Raw genomic sequence first — 22,841 nt, 5'->3', positions numbered from 1 at the left:
TTACTCATTTCTGCCTTTAATTTTGTTTTTGTTTTTGAGAGAAAGAGAGAGAGGAAGTGCATGTGTGCATACAGGCAGAGAGGGGCATTGGGAGAGGGAGGGAGACTCTTAAGCAGGCTCCACACCCAGCACAGAGCTGGATGTGGGGTTTGATGTCACCACCGTGAGATCACGACCAGAGTTGAAATCAAGAGCTGGACGCTTAACTGACTGAACCACCCAGGCACCCCTATTATTTCTTTTATATTTACTTGTCTTCTAACTCCTTGAGTTAATGATTAATAAAATTACTTTCAGTTTGTTTTCTAATAATAGCATTCAAGCATACATACAATATACATAAATGCACACTGGAAAAAACTAAAAATAAATCAATTATATGTATGATGTATCAATGATATGTATGATATATCTTTCTAAAGATATAAACCATATTTTATTTCAACTCTAATAACTAAATAGAAATATCACATGATCCAGTAATTCCACTATTGGGTATTTACCCAAACGAAATGAAAACACTAATTTAAAAAGATATATGTACCCCTATGTTCACTGCAGCATCATTTACAATGGCCGAGAAACCGAAGCAACTCAAGTGTTGCTTGAGTTGTTATTCTCAAAAAAATAAGATCTTGTCATTTACAACAACATGGATGGACCTAGAGAGTATTATGCTAAGTGAAATAAGTCAGAAAAAGACAAATATCATAGGATTTCATTGATCTGTAGAATCTAAAACACAAAAAAAATGAATAAACAAACAAAAAGCAGAAGTGGACCCATAAATACGGAAAACAAACTGATGGCTGCCAAAGGGGAGGAGTAGAAGTGTGGGTAACAGTGGGTGAAGGGGAGTGGGAGATACAGGCTTCCAGTTATGGAATGAATAAGTCATAGGGATAAAAGATACAGCACAGGGAATGTAGTCAATGGTACTGTAATAATGTTGTATGGTGACAGAGGGTAGCTACTACACTTGTGACCACAGCATAACATATAGACTTGTCAAGTTACTATGCTGTATACTTCAAACTAATGTGACATTGTGTGTCAACTGTAACAACACCGAAAAAAAATCAACTATAATAATTAGAACATTCTGATAATTAAACACATCAAAAATAATATGAATTGCCAAAAATTTTATATGGTATATTGGTATCAAGAGAATTAAAGTATTGGGGTGCCTGAGTGGCTCAGCTGGTTAAGCACTGTACTTCAGCTCAGGTCATGATCTTGTGGTTTGTGTGTTCAAGCCCCATGTCAGGCTCTGTGCTGACAGCTCAGAGCTGGAATCTGCTTCAGATTCTGGTTCTCCCTATCTCTCTATGCTCTCCTGCTCCCTCGCTCTCTCTCTCTCTTTCTCTCTCTCCAAAATAAATAAACATTAAAAATTTTTTTTAAAGAATTAAAGTGTCAATATAAAAATATTATTAAATATTTAATAGAAAAAAATAAAATGTTTGGACCTATAGTTCATGAACGAAGGCAAATGTAGAAGTAGAAAAATGTTAACATCACCTTTGGGATGACTTCAAAAGGGTTACTTTTAAAGAAATTCACTTCAGCACTTATATTACTACCATCCTAATAATAAATCATTATAATATAATCACTAAAAAGAATCTGTACTGTGACAAACAGTTTAAAAGTTACTTTAATTATAAAGTAAAATCATCTACAAAACTATATTTGTGCTAATTAGATTGGTAAAATTGCATCAACTGTTAAACTATGAAATACTTCAGATCACCAATAGAGATCAATTTTTTTGTGTGCTTTCAAGTTTTTATTTAAATTCAAGTTAGTTAATGTACAGTGTAATATTAGTTTCAGGAGAAGAATTCTGTGATTCATCACCTAACATATAACACTCAGTGCTCATTCCAAGCGCCTTAATACCCATCACCCTAGAGACCAATTGTTAAGCCCCAAGCACCAGAGTAGCAGTGAGAAGTACATAAAGAATAATATAAAAGAATAAATTATCAGTTATTAGTTAACACCACTCACATTACTGAAAAGACCTATAAGAAATATTGAAAGACTTGCCGTTTAAATGCACTAAGGCATCACTGATGTATTCACACAGCTTACGAATACTCACTAAATGGGGACTTTTTTCCTGAATCTAACTCTGACTGGATGTGTCATTCATTAAAAGAGTAGAAAGTATGAAACTATTAAGCTCAAGCACAATGTGAAGACCACTATGGCAAACACTATAAGCTGGTTTATTCAACCTGTTCCAATTTGTGTTCCTATACTACTATGGCTGGAAAGCCAAAAATCTACATTTCTCAAATTGCCTTGAGTTAAGGTACAGATGTATAACCTAAGTTTTTACCAGCAGGATGTGCCTATCCTCCCATGCCTTCAGTGACAAAGTAAGAGAATGCCATAAATAAAAGTTTGCATTTTCTGGCAAACACTAAGGTCAAGACATCTGGTTCCTTTGGGGCTATTGTGATAGAGGCAGTGGTGTTCCTTTAGGATTATAGGGAGGTACGAGTTCCTGGTTGCATTCTTCAGGCTCTCCTGGAGATTCTGAAAGCTATCATAACCCTTCACTAAACATCTTTCTGTTTAGACTAGCTGGGACAACTCTGTTTTCTATGATTGAGACCCTAACAAAATAACTATTAAGATAGAAAAAGAAACTAGTGGGCCAGCTCATTAGCTTACCAATTAAATTGTACATCAAAGAAAAGAACACATACTAGGAATTTTTTACACAGATGAGGCCTACTAATAACCATTTCTCAGGAAAATTATAGAAAGATCTTCCTGGGAATTATCCTCATTTGTAGCATATGCTATAATTTTCCTAGGAAGACTCTATTTTCCTCTAGAAAATATTAGTCCTCAAATGAAAAAAAAAATACATCGTAGGAGGTAATGATCATTTCGAGAAAGATAAGTAAATGGGAAACTGAGCAAAGTTTATAAAGAAAGACTTCTTTTAATACGGTACCGAAAAAGCACAGCTCTGTTGAAAAGTATCATCATGGTTTCTTACAACCTTGCACAGACTTGGCTAAATCAAGTTAGACCCTAAAATGTCAGTATGTGGGTCCAGAAACTCCCTTAACTCTGTAGAATCTCACCAAAATAACACATAAAAAGAACATCTTCGTAAATTCCACAATCAGGTCAACAGGTTTAGAGATAGGATTTCTAAGTCCACATCATTAAGTTCAAACTATAAGGGGATGAAGAACTGTAATAGGTAAAATCAGAGAAGAGAAAACTGACAAGAAAGTCTGTGATTAAAGGAGAGAACAGAAAAACTATGATGGTTTGGACACATGGTGTAGAAGCAAACTGCTACATCTTCATTAGGTTACCAAAGATATATTATAGACTAGTTCATTTTCATGTTCATAATAACAACTCTAAGTCATAAAGAAAAGGTCAGATTAAATTCAGTATATAAGTAACTTACGCATTTTAAAAAGATGTTCTTCCAAAATGTTTTTTTTTTTTTTTTTTTTTTTTTTTTTTAGTGATCTGAAGGGATAAACTCTTAGTACTAGAATAAAACAAGTATCTAAAGTAACTCCTCAGAGTAGTGGTTCTCAAACTTCAGTGAGCAAAATAGATTGCTAAAAATAGAGTTTCTTGGGCTCCAGATTTAATGAGACAATCTGTGAAGTGAGATTGATTGGGTAAATTTGGATACTCAGGAATTTGCATTTTTCAAAGAAGCACTCCTGGTATTTATTTATTTATTTACTTATCTTTCTTTCTTTCTTTCCTTCCTTCCTTCCTTCTTTCGTTCTTTCTTCCTCTCTCTCTCTCTCTCTTAAAGTTTATTTATTTTGAGAGAGACACAGACAGAAAAGTTGGGGAGGGGTAGAGAGAGAGAGGGAGAGAATCCCAAGCATGCTCTGTGCTGTGAGCACAGAGCCCAACGCTGGGTTCCAACTCCCGAAACCATGAGATCATGACCTGAGCCAAAGCCAAAAGTCAGATGCTCAACTGACTGAGCTACCCACTCAGGTGCCCCACTCCCAGTATTTCTAATACAAGCAGTCTAGGGGCCACACAATGAGAAACACTGTCCATGAGATTTCACATAGGTGAAGATTTTACGATAGTATTATAGTCACAAATTTGATCTCCCTCTTTTTTTTTCCTTTCTTTCGTGTGTGAATGTGTGTGTGATGGAGAAGGTGCATAAACTTAGAAAAAAAGTACAATCCAAAAAAGTGTATAGGTATTGCACTTAAATTTTAACAGCAACTGTGTGAAGGTACGTGTGTGAAGGAAACCAAAGACAGCATAAATTAACTAACATACTTCATATGTTAGTTACACATAACATAACACATAACACAACCAGAAAGAGGTAATGCTGAGATTCAACTTAGTTTAAGAGCAAAGCCCATTTACTTCCATTATATTTGTGGTTCTTACACTTGAGGAATGGATGAGGAGGCTCGAAAGGTGGACCTCTGGGCTCTTTACACTTGTTTCAATCGCACAAAATCACCACTGCTTGTGCATTTTGTTACTTGAAGCCAAACATACTAATAAACTGCTCTTCCAAGTGTCAAATTCAGTTGCTTTAATAAGGTTAATTTTTTTGTGTGTGAGAAAGTCTCCATATACACATCATCTAACCTGACAGAAACAGAACCATTTCATAAGAAAAAATGTAAATAATTTGTTATTTCGACCCTTCTCCATTAAGGAACATTGTGGCATTTTTGCAAACTTTCCCTGGTAGTGGTTGAGTAGAGGTATGGAGACAGAACAACTATATTTCAATGAAATATATATATATATATATGGCAATACTACAGCTGCTATAAATAATCTTACTATAAATAAATACTACCACACTATAAACAATAGCGCCACTCTGTATGAGTGACTTCCATTCAATTATGAAAGTAATTAGAATACAGTTATTTTCTTATATACAAATTCTTAAGTTCTTATAAAACCTAAAAAACGGTTTAATTACACTGCAAATCTAGTGTGTGTAAATATTTCGAAAGAATTCTTTATTTGATCATACATGTTGATTTTTCAGATGCTCAAAATATACATACTGACAAAGACTTTCTCCTTAACTAGCCTTTGTCAGTCTCCTCTGAGCCCCCTTCCGCTGCGTCTCCTCCTTGGGCCTTATCCTTAAGCCTGCAGTCTAGTTCAGTAGCACCAAGGATCCTGGTTAGTCCACTTAGTATGAATCCCTCCACCCTCGACATATGATCACCCTGGCCCATCCAGCAAGAGTCCTTCCTATTAACCCGGTTTTAGCAAGAATCCCTTTACCCTTGATGTCTCCTTTTAGTAATTTTCTATCTATACTATCCACCTTTATCCTTGGCTATAAATCCTTAGCTTTCTTTACTGTATTTAGAATTGAGCCCAGTTCTCATTGCCACGTAGTATTCCATTGTGTATATAAACCACAATTTCTTTATCCATTCATCAGTTGATGGAATGGAATACTACGTGGCAATGAGAAAAAATGAAATATGGCCTTTTGTAGCAACATGGATGGAACTGGAGAGTGTGATGCTAAGTGAAATAAGCCATACAGAGAAAGACAGATACCATATGGTTTCACTCTTATGTGGATCCTGAGAAACAACAGAAACCCATGGGGGAGGGGAAGGAAAAAAAAAAAAAAAAAAGAGGTTAGAGTGGGAGAGAGCCAAAGCATAAGAGACTGTTAAAAACTGAGATCAAACTGAGGGTTGATGGGGGGTGGGAGGGAGGGCGGGGTGGGAGGGAGGGCAGGGTGGGTGATGGGTATTGAGGAGGGCACCTTTTGGGATGAGCACTGGGTGTTGTATGGAAACCAATTTGACAGTAAATTTCATATATTAAAAAATAAAAAAAAAAAAAAACTACTTAGAAAAAAAAATTCTCTTCTTTTAAAAAAAAAAAAAAAAAAGAATTGAGCCCAGTTCTACACTACGGTCTCTTTTCTCCATTGCAATAGTTCCTGAATAAAATCTTTTACCACATTAACTACTGTCCAGCTCTGGTTTTAACAATACTGACTGATGATAACTGAACTTACCTAAACTGAATTAAATAACATCCCCTTGACATTCCCTACTTTTGGTCTGGAAGACAAGAGGAATACAGCAGTGGAAGTAAGGGCCCCCTCTTCTGTACTCCTGCACTGAGTAAACCCTAGAATTTACAATAGCTTGATATTTAACCCATAAAACTAGAGAATCTGAATTAGAAACAGTAATGCATTAGAAACAGTAATGAGGTCGGGACCTAGTTTAATTAGTACTATCATTCCAAAGAGCTTAAAAGTCTTCATATACATTTTCTTGTTTAACCTTAAAAAGAGAGAGAGAGAGAGAGAGAGAGAGATTGATTGATTCTGGGGCTCGAGATTTAATGAGACAGAATCTGTGAAGTGAAGTTGATTAGGTAAACCTGGATACCCAGGTATGCATATTTCAAAGAAGTATTCCCAGTATTTCTAATGCAAGTGGTCTAGGGACCATACAGTGAGATACTGGGTAAGATTATTTTATCCATATGGAAAGTAAAATAGAAATATTAACATTAGCAATTACAGAGCCTAGATTACCATATAAACCTACTATATTTTTAATCTAATAAAATCACTACAATATATCTTGAATTCTAATATTTTTTCCTAAAGTTATAAGAGATTTATTCATGCTACAGAATCGTGAATACATTTCAATAAATCAGACTATGAAGACCAATGTAATCTCTATGCTCTGTATACTTTCAAATTGGCTTTTCAATAATTTTCTCGAGACTATGTTTCCATTTTATCCAAGATTATAAATGAGAAGTAACACTTATTTAACATTTATTATGTATTAAATTGTAAGTTTAAGCAATCTTATTCAATCTTCACAGGAACCCTGTATTTTTTTCTAATAATAAAATTCACTAAAGTACATCTTGAGTTCCAGTGCTTCCAAAAATTGCAAGATAAGTATCATGTGAAAAATGTGTCGTAAGTACACTAAAATATATCAGGGTATGTAAACTGTTATTAAATATAAGCTCTTTTTAATGTCAAAATAGCTTTAAATCTTTTTCCCAGGATGTCTTTATAAACAAGTCAATGATACCTTTATATCCATGATGAAAATAATATTTTGGCCATAGCTAGCATCCAAAGTAACAAGGCTGCTGCACAATCAGATGGGTTATTTTGACTTATTTACCATCTAAATAGGACTACCACACCGTCATTCCAATCTATACAGTGAATTCTTTTAAAATCAGTCCAAAAAGATTTTCCAAAAGACTATGTGACAACCCACTTGATATCAGTATTTGAAGGTCACTCCTCAGAAAAGTAAAGGGCTTACTTAAGGTAATTAAAGAAATTACTTCCAGATCACCTTCCAAAGGCTCAGAACTCATATTTAACATAACCAACAGAAAGTCATCCAAATCTCCTTTAGAATTATAATAAATGTGGCTAACATTTATTGACTACTTCTTCTTTGTCAGGTACTGTCTCATGAGCTTTATGTGTACTAACTTATCCAATTCTTTTAATAGTCCTATGAGGCAGATACAATTAGTATTCCTATTTTAGAAATAAGTACAGAGACTGAAGTACAGAGACTTTTAGCAAACTTGCACAAGGTTACAGTTAAGAAATGGCAGCCAGCGCCCATTTTGTTATACTGCCTCATGAAATTTTAGATTTTACATGTGATAAAAAAAATACAAACATTACAGAAAGGTACGCAACAAAATTTATGTCATCCCTCTACCACTTTTGGGTTACAGTCAATGTATCTCCACACCACCATAAAATGTATGCATGTGTGTATGTTTGTGTGTATGCATGTATGTGTGTGTGTCACACAAATGGATTACTATTAATGATAAATAGTAACATTTTAATTTTTTTACTATATACATGTACACATATGCACATACATACATGTTTCAAACTTGTTCAAGTTTATTTGTCAAATAAACACTCTGCAATAAAACTGCTGTGTCAAGGATTATGTGCGTTACAATTCTGATACATACTATCAAACTGCCCTACAAAAAGGTTGCAATGATTTATTACCCTACCAATAATGTGAATACTCAAAATTTAACTTTTACTAGACTTACAGTGTACATAATAGGCAAACAGTATGAATTAGGCAAGTGTTGAATGAATGAACTATTTACTGGCACTCCTAAATATTTACATTTTAAGAAGTATGCTTGAGGGGCGTTAAGATATTATGAACACAAACATCTTGGAAAGCGCCCCGGGTAAGAATCTGGAGAACTGGAGCACTTCCATCGGCACAGTAACGGGGACCAACACTGTCTCTGCACACTCCCCTCCATGCCTCCTCAGTGCACAGCCATATACAACTAAGTCAAATGAACCTTGAGGCTTTCCCAACCTTAGGTTATCTTCTGTTGCTTGGAATAAAAAAAGTCTTAATTGATATACCAAATGGGTTCTAATGTACACCTGAGTGAAGGACTAAGCTAAATACATTAGGAGTACAAAGGTTCTATGATAAAAATGATAGGAAAAGGTTAGTTATTCCTTCATTATATCTTACAAGATAAAACAAAGATTCTTTTCACTACTGTATTAACTTATTAGAAGTGAAAGATCTATTTAAAGATCAGGAAAACACACACAAGGTTAGTGAACATGGCATACTCTAGTCCCTCATACACCACTCTTTACGCATTTGCCAACAATATCTGATTAAAAGGTAAATCAGATCACATTACTTCTCATTCCAGCTCTTCTCAAAAGTTGGTTTCCTTACCATGACCTAAAGACTCTGGTTTCTGCCTACCTCTTCAACTATCTTCTACCACTGTCCCCTCTGACTTATTCTGAAACCATTCTTGCCTTCTTCCCATTCTTTGAACATACCAATGCTGCTTTCTGCTTTAGGACTTTTGTTCTGGCTGTCCCCTCTGCCCAGAAGGCTCTGACCCCAGACCTTCCCATGAGCAGCTTCGTTTTGTTATCCACACCTCTCTTCAAATAGCTCTTCTTCTGACTCTCCTTGACCACTCCACAGAAAGAAACCCTACCCCCACTCCAGTCTCCCTCTATCCCATTTTATGACCCTCTTATTACTTGTCACTATCTATAATTTTTCACCACTGTATCGAGTAGTGCTTGGCATTTCTCACCACTGTATCGAGTAGTGCTTGGCATTTTATGAGTCCTAAACAAATATTTGCTGAATGATTAGGTGAAAAGCACAGAAAAATAATATGCAAACTACTTTGACTATAGCAAAGACAGGGTAACAAATATTGGAAAATCAAAAAGAAAACAGAATAAGATGACTATTCTGGCCCCACTTACTCAGTTGGGTTGGTAATATGAATACAAGGAATATAATGGATAAATCATTAAGTGGATCGAATTAATGCATTTTGTTAAAAACCATTCTCTGGAGGCCATTTACTTATGGTCAGCAAGTCGTTCTCTATTCAACTTTCTTTTTAGTTACTCATAACAAAATATAATTAGGAAAGGAATGATAGCTCATAAATAATCTACTGACCAAGGTTTTAAATTTAAATTTCAAAGTAATTTCATTCCAGGTTAAACCAGAAACTTATCATCTGCTTTACTTGGTAGAAAATTGGCCACAGAAAAATTTTCATGGCACCCTCTTTCAGGAGACAGATTTCTTTCATTCAGAAGTTTTAAAATGCATTCTCAACCTTTAAATTCTTAGGCCTTTGACAAACTCTTCAGAAAAATAAAACTATTTGAGAGTATTCAAATACTTCAAACATTAAAAAATTAAAACTGAATAGGTCATACGTGTAATTAACCAAGTATGATTCTTGTCACTGCTTCCCTGTCTCACCTCTGATATCAGGCATGTAATTGACTTTGTTATTAAATGTATTTATCTTTTAATAAAGTTTGCTTATTTAAGTTGAAGTTTAAATTGGGACAGGAAAATGGGATAGGAAAGTGTTATCTCCGAAACATCAGGCAATTCAGTTCACTTCTGTTAGGAAACGGAATTTCTTTTGCTATCTCTTCTCATGTGTAGTAAATGAAGCACATCACTTGATAGCCATCTCATATATGGTTATTTGTATTTTCAGTTATCAGTAACACCTTAAACTGCAAGAAAAAGGGGCAATTTCTAAGCAAAGAAATTTTATTAAGGCCCATGCACCTAAAATCTATCCTATTTTTACATATCAGAAGGGAATAAGTATTTCAGTAAAATGTTACTAAACTATTTTACAGATTGTTATCTAATCAAAGTAGACTTTGATTCAGTTATTTGAAGAAGCCTAAAAAAACAGTAAACAATATAAAAGGCATGACTTATGCTTTGTGGAACTAAAGAATAAAAAATACTATTATTTTCATGAAAATTATAAACATTATAAAATTTTCATTCAAAATAGATGTAAGTCCCAAGATTCCATTTTCCCCTCTTTGTTCCTGTTTTCTTTTGAATTGTCATATGATAATCAAACCTCCCCACTGTCTAACTTAATGCCAGACACGTAAGAAGTAGTTAATGTATCTATTGGGAATGACTTAATTTCTTGCCTCTAATCACTCATAACCCATCAACTTACTAACACAAGATATATACTGATAATGTTAAACTTAAGAAAATGACCCAGGCTTGCATATTTTCACATGTAAGTATCGTCCAACAGAGTAAAATTTCTTCTCTGAAAAAGCTTAAAAGGACAAAACTTCATTTAATAAGGACACAGTTTCACACCTAATAGCTTGATCTGAATGGGTAATATGTATTTTGAGACCATATTTAAGTCAGTGCAATCCACAAGTTATGAATCATGGTAAATATCCTAAGAAGTTGCAGGAATGTACAATGGAGAGGAAAATATCTAAATCAAACTTTTAGAAATAGACGTGAAATATACAGATTAGGATTTCAAACAAAAACCATGACTGAGGTACCTTTGCTGAACTATGAAGCTCTTATTATCCTAAAATTACAATATCCCCATCTGTTAATCTGACATGAACAAGCTGATAAATGAAATCAGAACAACAGTGTGTTCTGGCAAAACTAGAAGTTTCCTGAAAGCCTAGAAAAATATGTCCACAACAGATGGATCACTTAGAAAATAAATACATCAATCTGTCAAACTGAGTACTATTCTAATTCCCTAAATTAAAATCAGTAGGAGTTCCAATTTCCAAGAGTCTGTGACATTAGGAAGGCCAAAAAGGAAAAACCTAAAGATGCACATAAACATATCCGATATGACCTAAAGTGTCCTGTTAAACATACTAAATTTAGGTAAAGTCCTTACCAGTTAACTTCTTCACAGGTTGGAGCCGAACACTGATAGACTGATGTGTGAGTAAGGGGGAGGATGGAAGAGAGCGAGACATGCCCTCCATAATCCGAATGTGCTGCATACCTTCACTCACTGGAAGTGGTGGGACGGCGTAGTCTGGCTCAAAAGCACAGTCGCTTTCTGTGGAGATGCCACCTGTTGAGACAGAAAAGGATGAACAAAGGAGCTGATAAGAAAAGATTCTTTCTTCTCTATTAAAATTGATCTTTTAAGATGATTCAGAACAGCATATACCCACATTGATTCTCACTGTGAAAAGCAAAATAAGGTATTGTCAACACCTACATTCACTTGTATACTTACTGGACACTTAACTCCAGGTGTAGCACTAGGAGATAAAACACAGGAAAAACAGCGTTCCTCTTTGTAAAGGGCTTCACTGTCTCATGAGTGATACAGTCACATGAAAAATAGTGATGGTACAATTCAGTAAGTGTTACAATTGTAGCACTTTTTTTTTCCAGTTAACTTTCTGATAAGACACATGAAAGAAAATATTCACCTGATGATATTCGCCTTGATGATCCAATATGTGCAATAGCTAGTAGGAACACTGTAATTCTATTTCTTACCCCTTCTCCAAAAAAGTATGTGAAAATACAAGTGGGTAAGGTTGACATTGTTATATGGTGATTTTTGAATCTGCCTTAGTATTTTAAAAAGATTAAGTTATTGGCTGTTCATTTCCACTTACATACTGTTGACTTCTGGTAATGGCAAATTACATACTTCAGACCAATGTTTCCTTAAGAAAAATCAGAACTATACATATGCTTTAAAATCTTCCTGAAGGCACTGAAGAGTTAATAGTATGATGAAGGATTACAAAAATAAGACTGAAGCCTGGCATTAGGGGCTACTTTTTACTTAGTGACATCTGAGAGACTAAGAAGCTACTGACAGGTTTAAAGAGCTGGAAGGACAAATACTGGAATGCAGGGGAAACCAAGATGCAGAGGGGAAGCTGGTAAAACTCCAACACTTTTGTTTGGAAGCCCAAAGGGCTATGCTCTAAGAGTAAGTAAGAACCAAAGCTAGATTGGCCTTTTACAGGAAAAAAAGCTCAGCTCCAAATGTCTACCACAAAATTAAATTAAGACAATCTTGGATTGCTAATGCCTGCCAAAAACTAACAGAAATCTTCTTAGAGGGAGAAAACATCGTCATAGGTCTCAAATTACTCCCACAGTTTTTCATATACAGTATCTGGCCCTTAATTAACAATAACAAAAAGATAAAACAATATGAAAAAAGTAAATAAGAAAGACCATTCAAAAGAAATAGTCTCACAATATGGGGCAATAGGGCACAGAATTTAAAGTAGTATACTTAACAACAAAAAGATTAAAATAGTTTGAAATAAATTTAACCAAGAAAGTGAAGGATCAGCACAATGAAAACTGTAAGACATTGATGGAAGAAACTGAAGAAGAGTAAGTGGAAAGTTATCCCAAGTTCATGGACTGAAAGAATTAATATTAGTAAAATGTCCATATGACCCAAAGCCATCCATAGGTTCAATACAATCCCTATCAAGATCCCAATAGCATTTTTTTATAGAAGTAGAAAAGAGCAATTCTAAAATTTATATGAAACCACTAAGGACCCTAAATTAGCATAGCACTTCTGAGAAAGAACAACAAAGTGAGAAGCATCACACTTCCTGATTTCATAGTATATTACAAGGTGATAGTAATCAAAACAATTTGATGCTAGCATAAAAACAGACACACAGACCAAGAGAACAGAATAGAAAGCCTAGAAATAAACCCTTGCATATATGGTCAACTAATCTTTGACAAGTGCACCAAGAATACGTAACGGGGAAATGATGGTCTCTTCAATGAATAGGGCCAGGAAAACTGAATAGTCACATGCAAAAGAATGAAATTGGATCCTTATCTTACACTGCATACAAAAATCAACTGAAAAAATGGGTTAAAGATCGAAACATAAGATAATGATACCATAAAATTCCTAGAAGAAAACATAGGAGAACAACTCCTTGAAATTGATCTTGGTGATGATTTTTTTGGATTTCATACCAAATACACAGGCAACAAAAGCAAAAATAAACAGGTGAGACTACATCAAACTACAAAGCTTCTACAGAGCAAATGAAACCATCAACAAACATGAAAAATCAATCCCTATGGAATTGGAGAAAATACTTGCAAACCATACATACTTAGGGGTTAATAGCCAAAGTATGTATGTAAGAAACTCATACTCAATAGCAAAAAACAAACAACCTAGTTATACAATGGGCAAAACACATAAATAAACATTTTCCAAAGTAATAACCAACAGGTATATGAAAAGTTGTTCAACATCACTAAATATCAAAACCGCTATGAGATATCACCTTACACCTGTCAGGACAGCTATTATCAAAAAGTCAAAAGAAAACAAGTAGTGGTAATGATAGGGAGAAAAGACATCTCTTGTACACTGTTGGTGGCAATGTAAAACTGGCACAACCATTATGTAAAACATAACTACCATATGATCTAGCAATCCTATTTCTAAGTATATATCAAAAGGTAATAAAACTATCATCCCAAAGAGATACTTGCACTCCTATGCTCATTGCAGCATTATTCACAGTAGCCATCATTTGGAAAAACCTCAATGTCTGTCAACAGATGGATGAAGAAAATGTGATTTTATACACACACACACACACACACACACACACGCACGCACGCACACACAGGCATGCACGCATGCACATGCATGAATGTTATTCATCCTTAAAAGAGAGGGAAATCCTGCTGCTTATAACAATATGAATGAATCTGGAAAACATTACGCTAAGTCAACTAAGCCAGACACAGAAAGACAAATACTGCATAATTTCACTTGTGTGCAGAATCTGAAAACTAAAATCAAACTCATAGTAAAGAGAGTAGAATGGTGGTTACCTAGGCTAAGGGGATGGGGAAAAAAGAGAGATATCAGTCAAGGGTACAAATTTTCAGTTATTAGATAAGTTCTGGAGATCTAATGTACACCATGATGACCATAGCTAATAATAATACACTGTATAGTTGAAATTTCCTAAGTAAGTAGATCTCAAGTGTTCTCACATACATACAAGAAGAGTAATTGTGTGAGGTGATGGATATTATCATGATAGTGGTAATGACTTCACAATGTATACACTTATTAAAATACCATATTATATACCTTAAATATATACAATTTGTACTTTGTATTTGTACAAGTACAAACCTGGGGTAAAAGAGTGGAAACTTAAAAAAACAAGCACGGTCTTACATGAAATGATGACAATGTGGTCTACACTGAGAAGTAAAATTAAATCAAGTGTTTCAAGGTTCCCAAATGTGTTATAGTTGTAATTTCATTATATGCAATTCCAACTATTTAAAAAAACTACTGCAGTATATCATGCATTATAATAACCAGTCTCTTGTTAATGGTCACTTATGTAGCTCTTTATACAGTATTTCTATAGATGATGCATATAGAATTACTGGGTCAAAGTGCTGAGAGTTTCTACTGAGAAATACTGACCAAATGCTGTATTAAAAGTCTGTGTCATGTTGCATGTATAAAAGGAGAGAGTAGTATGCTTAAGATTTGGACAAAACAAAAGTTTAGAATTTCAGCTAAGAATGAAAATTATGAAAATAAAAAGATGGACTGAAAAACAAATTAGATAGAGATGAAAAGATAATTAGTAAACTGGAAGATAAAATGCTTGTGCATCAAAAGACACTGTAACAAGTGAGTGAAAAGACAACACCTGGAATGGCAGAAAATATGTGCAAATCATGTATCTGAAAAGGGTCCAGAATCCAGACTAAATAAAGAACTACAAGAATAACAAAATGACAATGCGACTTAAAAATAGGCAAAAGAAGAGGCGCCTGGGTGGCTCAGTCAATTAAGCATTTGACTCTGTTTTGGTTCAGGTCATGATCTCAGGGTCATGGGATCGAGCCCCATATTGACTCTGCACTGGGCGTGGAGCCTACTTAGGATTCTCTCTCTCTCCTTGGTCTCTGTCCCTCCTGCCCCATCCCCCCACCCCCCGCCAAAAAAAAAAAAAAGCCTTTAAAAATAGGCAAAAGACTTGAATAGACATTTCTCCAAAGAGAATATACAAATGGACAATAAGCACATGAAAAGTAAGTCAGCATCATAAATCAATACAGAAATGTAAATCAGGAGCACTTGGGTGGCTCAGTCAATTAAGCAGTTAAGCATCTGACTTCAGCTCAGGTCATGATCTTTCAGTTTGTGGGTTCAAGCCCCACATCGGGCTCTGGGCTGACAGCTCGGAGCCTGGAGCCTGCTTGGATTCTGTGTCTCCCTGTCTCTCTGCTCCTCCTCTGTTCATGTTCTGACTCTCTCTCTCTCTTAAAAATAAACATTTAAAAAAATTAAAAAAAAAAAGAAATGTAAATCAAAGCCATAATCATGTATCACTTTACACCCAGTAGAGTAGCTATTAAACACAAAAACAAGAACTAGACAACAAAAAAGCGTTGGTGAGGATGTAGAGAAATTAGTTAGAATTTTAATACATTGATGGTGGGAATATAAGATGGTACAGCTGCTGGGTGAAAGAGTTTGGCTGTTCCTCAAAAAGTTAAAGAGTAACACAGTCATCTCACTTCTGTATATATACCCTAAAAGCAGTAAAAACAAGTTTTCAAGCAAAAAGATAAACATGAATGTTTATAGCAGCATTATTCACAAAAGCCAAAAAGTGGAAACTAAAATGTCATTAACTGGTGAATGGATAAACAAAATGTGGTATATTTATATAATCAAATATTATTTAGCAACAAAAAGAAGCCTGGCCTGATTCATGCTACAATACTGATAAAGCTTGAAAACATTACATTTTAGTGAAAAAGAAAACAGACACAAAAGGTCACATGCTGTAAGATTCCATTTATACGAAATGTTCGGAACAGGCAAATCTAGAGGAAAAAAAGTAGGCTATGTATGGTTGCCAGGAACTATAAGGAGGAAGGAATGGAGAGTGACTGCTTAATACATACAGGATTTCTTTTGGGGTGATGAATGTAATAATGGCTGTACGACACTGTAAAATGTATTAAAATCCAGGGAATTGTACGTTTTTAAATGGTGAGTTTTACCTCAATAAAATAATTTTATGTATATATTTACCACTTATTCACATATTTATTCAAACCAGAAGCCATTGTTAATTTCTTCCTAACACACCCTTCACAACAAATGCATTAGAAGTTCTGCAGATTATCAACATCAGATTTTAAATCAGCTATGATCTTTCCACTTCTCCTACCATTACTATAGTCCAGATTACTATTATTTTCCCCAAAACTTATATTGGTAGGAATATAGGGTCTATTCCTTATCCTTGGAGCTTAGAAAATTTTACCAAGATTTAACTTTTTTATTCTCATTACTCTCTGGGTCTTTTCTTTTACTATGTTGACTAATTCGTCTCTTCCAACAATTTTTTTCTCTCTCTGGAACTGTGGTCTGATGGATACCGTACCCCCTAAACATATTTTTCAAGTCTTTTTCTTTCATAGATTTTTAATCTTCGGGCGTTCGTGAGTAAGCTTGAGAATCGTTTATATGGAATTACAGTATTTTATAGGTTTACAAAGAGTCATGCCATTAATGTAATTCCCTAATTGAGGAATCCTTTTGTTGAGAAAAATCATCATTAGATATTTTTGAAAGCAATATATCTAGAAGAATGTATTTGATTTAATGAAGCATCCTTCTTCACTTGAAATGTTCCGATATTAAAACTTGGCTGATAATTTTAGAATCTAATAATACTCCTTAAGGAATAATACTTCAATTAGTCCGGTCTGGATGTCCTAGTTTACTTTTCTGCTTAAAAATATTTTCCTCCATCTTCTCTGTCCTATAAATTGTGCTTGAACACATTGTAGCTATAGAGAAAAAACTAAAAATATATGTTTCAAGTAAAGAAAAGTACTGGTAAGCATTCACAGAATTTGACTGTATTAGTCAGTTTTTCTTGGGTAACTACCAACCCTAAAATCTCAATAGTCTACAACATTTACTTTTCTCATGAATCTGCAGATTCAATGGGGGTCAGCTGATTGAGGTTGGGCTATCAGGTTCAGAACTACTCTGATGGGTCTTCAATACTGGGCCTAGTCATTGAAGAGGCAGTGAATATGTGAGGCTGCTCATCTCATGATAAATCACAAGAGTGTAGGAGGCCAAGTCAAACCAAAGGAGCATATTTAAGATCCCTATTCACTGACATTCCACTCAGCCCTAGTTCAACGGGAACTGAAAAGTTGCATAGCAAAAGGAATGAATTTAAAAAAAAATTTTTTTTAATGTTTATTTATTTTTGAGACAGAGAGAGACAGAGCATGAACAGGGGAGGAGCAGAGAGAGAGGGAGACACAGAATTGGAAGCAGGCTCCAGGCTCTGAGCTGTCAGCACAGAGCCCGACGCAGGGCTCGAACTCACGGACCGTGAGCTCATGACCTGAGCCGAAGTCGGACGCTTAACTGACCAAGCCACCCAGGCGCCCCAAAAGGAATGAATTTTATAACAGGTAGGAAGTGAAATTGGGAATCCTGTTTACCAGTGACATTTACTGGTAGTATTCCAAATACTCATCTTCATTTTCTACCTTTCTTTTTCCTACCACTTTTCCTGCTTCAATCAACCAAATAAAGTTACTGAAATAATGTGATAGAACTGTGGCAGAATAAAATAAACTGCTAATTTGACAGAAAAAATTCAGTTATGCTAGACACCTGGTGATTAAATATTCAAAAGCTGAACTAAAAAAGCACTAGAATATCAAGTATATGGATACTAAGGAAATGTTAGAAGTAATTATAACTTAATAAAAATTTCAATCATCACTAAGTCTTATATTTAATACAGATGATTATTAGATATTAAAGTTCAAGTTAATAAATTCTTTAGCCTAGGCCAATACTTATTCTAGAGAACAGCCTTCTAATTTTTCAAGTTACATGAATAACCACAAATAAAACATACATATCAAAAACCTCCAGCATGATACTTCATTGAACTATACACACGATTTGTGAATTTTTCAGTTTACATATTATATTTCAATAAAAGTTTATTTTTAGGGGCACTTGGGTGGCTCAGTTGATTAAGTGTCTGACTCTTCATTTCGGCTCAGGTTGATCTCATGGTTTGTGAGATCAAGCTCCGCGTCAGGCTCTGTGCTAACAGCACAGAGCCTGCTTGGGATTCTCTCTCTCCCTCTCTCTCTGCCCCTCCCATTCTCATTCTCTCTCAAACTAAATAAACAAACTTAAAAAAAAGAAGTTTAAAGGTTTGTTTTTAAAAAGTACACATAAAAACAAAACAAAACATAGCATGGTAATAAACTAGCCCTTAAAGTCAAAGGGCTTGTACGTATTTCAAGAACATAGGTGTTTGCCTAAATTACTCCAAACATCCTTTTAACTCAAGGCTTTTATCATTCTGTAACTTGGCAATATTTTCACAACAGATCCATATTATTAGGCAGGAAATAGGCATAAAGAAGTATAATAACTAGTACAGGATCATGTAGTCAGACACCAAAAGCTTCTAGAATAAAACAAGTGGGTTTAGGCAAACTCAAAGATTAAAGAGTCAATATATACAAAAATCAAGTGTCTTTGTACATACTAGCAACAAGAACTTGGAAAATAAACATTTTAAAAACCATACCACCCAAATAGCACCATTAGAAACATGAAATTAGGGGTGCCTGGGTGGCTCAGTCAGTTGAGCATCTGACTTTGGCTCAGGTCATGATCTTGCTGTTCCTGAGTTCAAGCTGCATATCGGGCACTGTGCTGACAGCTCAGAGCCTGAAGTCTGTTTCAGATTCTGTGTCTCCCTCTCTCTGCCCCTCCCCCACCCGTACTCTCTCTCTCAAAAATAAACAAACATTATAAAAAATTTTAATAATTAAAAAAGAGGGGCGCCTGGGTGGCTCAGTTGGTTAAGGGTCCAATTTCAGCTCAGGTCATGATCTCACGGTTTGTGAGTTCGAGCCCCGCATCAGGCTCTGTGCTGACAGCTCAGAGCCTCAAGCCTGCTTGCAAATCTGTGTTTCCCTCTTCCACTTGCACTCTGTCTCTGTCTCTGTCTCAAAAATAAATAAACATTCTCAAGCTCACAACCCCAAGATCAACGGTCACCTGCTCTACTAGCCTGAGCTAGCCAGGCACCCCTGATTTTAAACTTTATATGTAAAAATTAAAAAATAAAAAAGACAGACAAAACAATTTTGAGTAGAGAAAAGCAAACTCTGAAGTCTTGCAGTCCCTAATTTCAAGACTAACTGTAAAGTGACAGTAATCCAGTGAGTATGTGGTACTGGCCAAAGAATGTACACAAAATCAACAGTACAGACTACAGAGTCCCAAAAAAGACTCACACAGATATAGTCAAGTAATTTTTTTAATGTTTATTTATTTATCTTGAAAGAGAGAATCCTAAGTAGGCTCTGCACTGTCAGTGCAGAGCCCAATGCCACCCTCAGTCTTAACGACAATGAGATCATGACCTGAGCCAAAATCAAGACTCAGATGCTTAACCAACTGAGCCACTCAGGCACTCCTAGTCAAATTTTTGACAAAGGTGTACAGGCAATCCAGTGTTTAAAGGATAATCTTTTCAACAAATAGTTTTAGAACAAGTGGATATTCATATGCAAAAACAAATTATGACCTAAACTTTCACCACATACAAAAATCAAGTTGAAATGAATCATAGACCTTAATGTAAAACCCAAAACTATAAAACTTTTAGAAGAAAACCTGGTGAACTTGTGTCAGGCAAAGATTTATTACAATGGACCCCAAAAAGATGAACTATAAAAAGTGGTAAGTTGGAACTCATAAATATTTAAAATATCTACTCTTCAAAAGGCATTTAGAAAATTAAAAACCCAGTACCAACTGAGAGAATACATTTGCAAAACACATATATGATGAAGGACTGGTTTTAGAATATAGGTAGAAGTCTTTTAACTCAATAACAAGAAACAACTCCAATTCAAAAAAAATTGGCAAAAGATCTAAACAGACACTTCATTAAGAGATATAGATGTCTGACACACACATGAAAAGATGCTCAACGTCACTGATCACCAGGGAAATGCAAATCAGGGGATGTCACTACACACCTCATGAAATGGCTAAAATTAAAAAACAAAATGCTGACAAACCAAGTGCTGGGAAGAACGAACTCAAAATCTTATATACCGCTAGTGAGAATACAAAATGGTATATAACACTAGGTTGTTGGTAGTTTAAATATAAATTTGGTAGTTTAAATATAAACTTAACATACAACTCAGGAATCCAATACCTAGAAATCTACCCAGAAGAAATGAAGACACAGTGACCCCCCACCACCCTCACCACAAACACACAATTAGATTTATTCATAATCCCCAAAAATGGGAAACTATCCAAATGTCCATCAACCGGTGAATAGATCAACAAAACTGTAGGATATACATATAATGGAACGTTACTCAGCAATAAAACAGAATAAACTACTCACATATACAAAAATACAAAAAAAAATAGATGAAACTCAAATGCATTAAAGCATAAGAAGCCACAGTCAAAAGGCTACATACTATATGGTTTCATCTATAGAATTAAGTATACTGTAGTAACAGAATACAGATCAAAGAGTTGGCAGGGATTGGGGTGGGGGAAAGGGACTGACCGATTATAAAAGGGTATGTTGAAACTTTTACATAATGATGGAAATGATCTATATTTGATCTTAGTGAATCTTAGTGATAGTTACATGACCATATATGGTTGCAAAATTTCTTGGTACTATATATTTAAGAGGCATAAATTTTACCATAAATTATACTTCAATAAGCTGACTTTAAAAAACCCTACAATACTTTGTGATAATATATTGACTGTATAGTTATGATTTGTAAACTTTTCTGATTGCATATTTTATTTCACTAAGGACTATCTTAAAAACATTTTTTTTTAATGTTTGTTTATTTTTGAGAGAAAGAGAGACAGAGTGCAAGTGGGAGAGGGGCAGAGAGAGAGGGAGACAAAGAATCGGAAGCAGGCTCCAGGCTCCGAGTTGTCAGCACAGTGTCCAATACGGGCCTCAAACTCATGAACTGTGAGATCATGACCTAAGCCAAAGTTGGATGCTCAACCAACTGAGCCACCCAGGCGTGCCACTAAAGACTATTTTTTTAAGTATATAGAAAAAATAAGAGCATAGGTGATAAACTGGCCCCTACAACAAGTGTAGGCATGTGAAACATGACATACTTAATGCATAATTTGTCAAAGTGCTTTCATATATTTCTAAAGCAAAGGGATTTGGCCTAAATTTTTCCTAATAATTTAAACCGTGGCAAGGTTTAAAGCAAGACTTTTATCACTCTGAGTCTGCAACATTCTCACAAGTTCCTGTATTAATCACAAACAAGGCAGAGGAAGTTTAATAGCTAATACAGGATCACATAGTCAGTCAGTACCAGAAGACAATTAGAACTGAAAATCCTTACCATATTCTTTAAGGCCTCCTACAACCTGGCCCCACCTACTTAATTCTCTGATGCCATCATTTTTCACTTTTCCCCTCAATTCAAAATGCTTCCATCACATCTGTCTTTCTTCCAGGTCCTTGATCTGGCCAAATTTATTCTCAACTTCAGGCTTTTGCCTTCTTCTGCCTAAAATGCTTAGTCCAGGTACCCCTGCAAAGCTGGCTTTCCTCTGTCTTAAAAGGTTCTGGCTCAAATGTTCCCTCCTCAGAGAGGCCTACCTCTGAGGAGGGAACTAACCTAAAGTTACCATTCACTCTTTTCCCCACTTCTCATTCTCTGTCACCCAATCCTATTTTATTTTCTTGATGGCACTTATCACAACCTGAAATTACCTGGTTCTTTTATTTGTCTCGCTTCTCTACAATGAAAGCTCATAACAGTAGAAACGTTCTCTGGTTTATTTATTGCTCCTGCCCCTTGGCATAATTGAGACTTGGATACTGGGGTAGCCCTTGGTTGGGCAGAGGTGGCAGAGCTGACTCAGGCCCCCAATCTTCTTTGGGGGTGTGGCTCTGGACTTTCCATCTGCCTGGAATGCTCTGCCCTATGGTCTTTTTTCAGTGTTTTCTTACCATCCTGATCTTAGTACAGAAAGAACATCTCTCCTTACAGAGGCTTTAATGCACTGGCTAGGATCTCTAGGCACAGTTGAAGAAAAGAAGTGATAGGAGATATCAGAGAGGGAACGCTTTCAGCTTTTCACTACACTGTCTGCATAAATGAGATGCAAATAAAAGGGAATCTTAATGAGATAAACTGTATGAATGTAATCTACGTGGAAAAGACTTCAGAAGGAGCACTAATCTTATTTTGCAGGAGAAATCATAAAGGAGAAACAAATCACAAATGTAAGAATTCTAAGAGAGCCTTCAGTAACCATTATACTCTTCAGAGACATGG

General features: G+C 35.3%; 1 protein-coding gene across 6 annotated transcripts in view; it reads right to left on the bottom strand.

Annotated features, from left to right (window-relative positions):
* TANC2 (tetratricopeptide repeat, ankyrin repeat and coiled-coil containing 2) overlaps positions 1–22,841 on the bottom strand; it is a 362,078-nt gene that overhangs the window by 209,450 nt on the left and 129,787 nt on the right. For 3 of the 6 annotated variants that reach the window (XM_049636313.1, XM_049636314.1, XM_049636315.1), the window contains exon 4: positions 11,290–11,472. In XM_049636313.1, the coding sequence (XP_049492270.1) occupies positions 11,290–11,472 (183 nt within the window). The remainder of the gene's footprint in view (positions 1–11,289; positions 11,473–22,841) is intronic. The other 3 variants (XM_049636316.1, XM_049636317.1, XM_049636318.1) reach the window with 1 other exon arrangement.

The sequence above is a fragment of the Panthera uncia genome, chromosome E1, assembly GCF_023721935.1.
Source record: "Panthera uncia isolate 11264 chromosome E1, Puncia_PCG_1.0, whole genome shotgun sequence".
NCBI classification, from domain to species: Eukaryota; Metazoa; Chordata; class Mammalia; order Carnivora; family Felidae; genus Panthera; species Panthera uncia.
The sequence above is the reverse complement of the archived record's forward strand: the minus strand, read 5'-3'. Positions and strand labels throughout refer to the sequence as shown.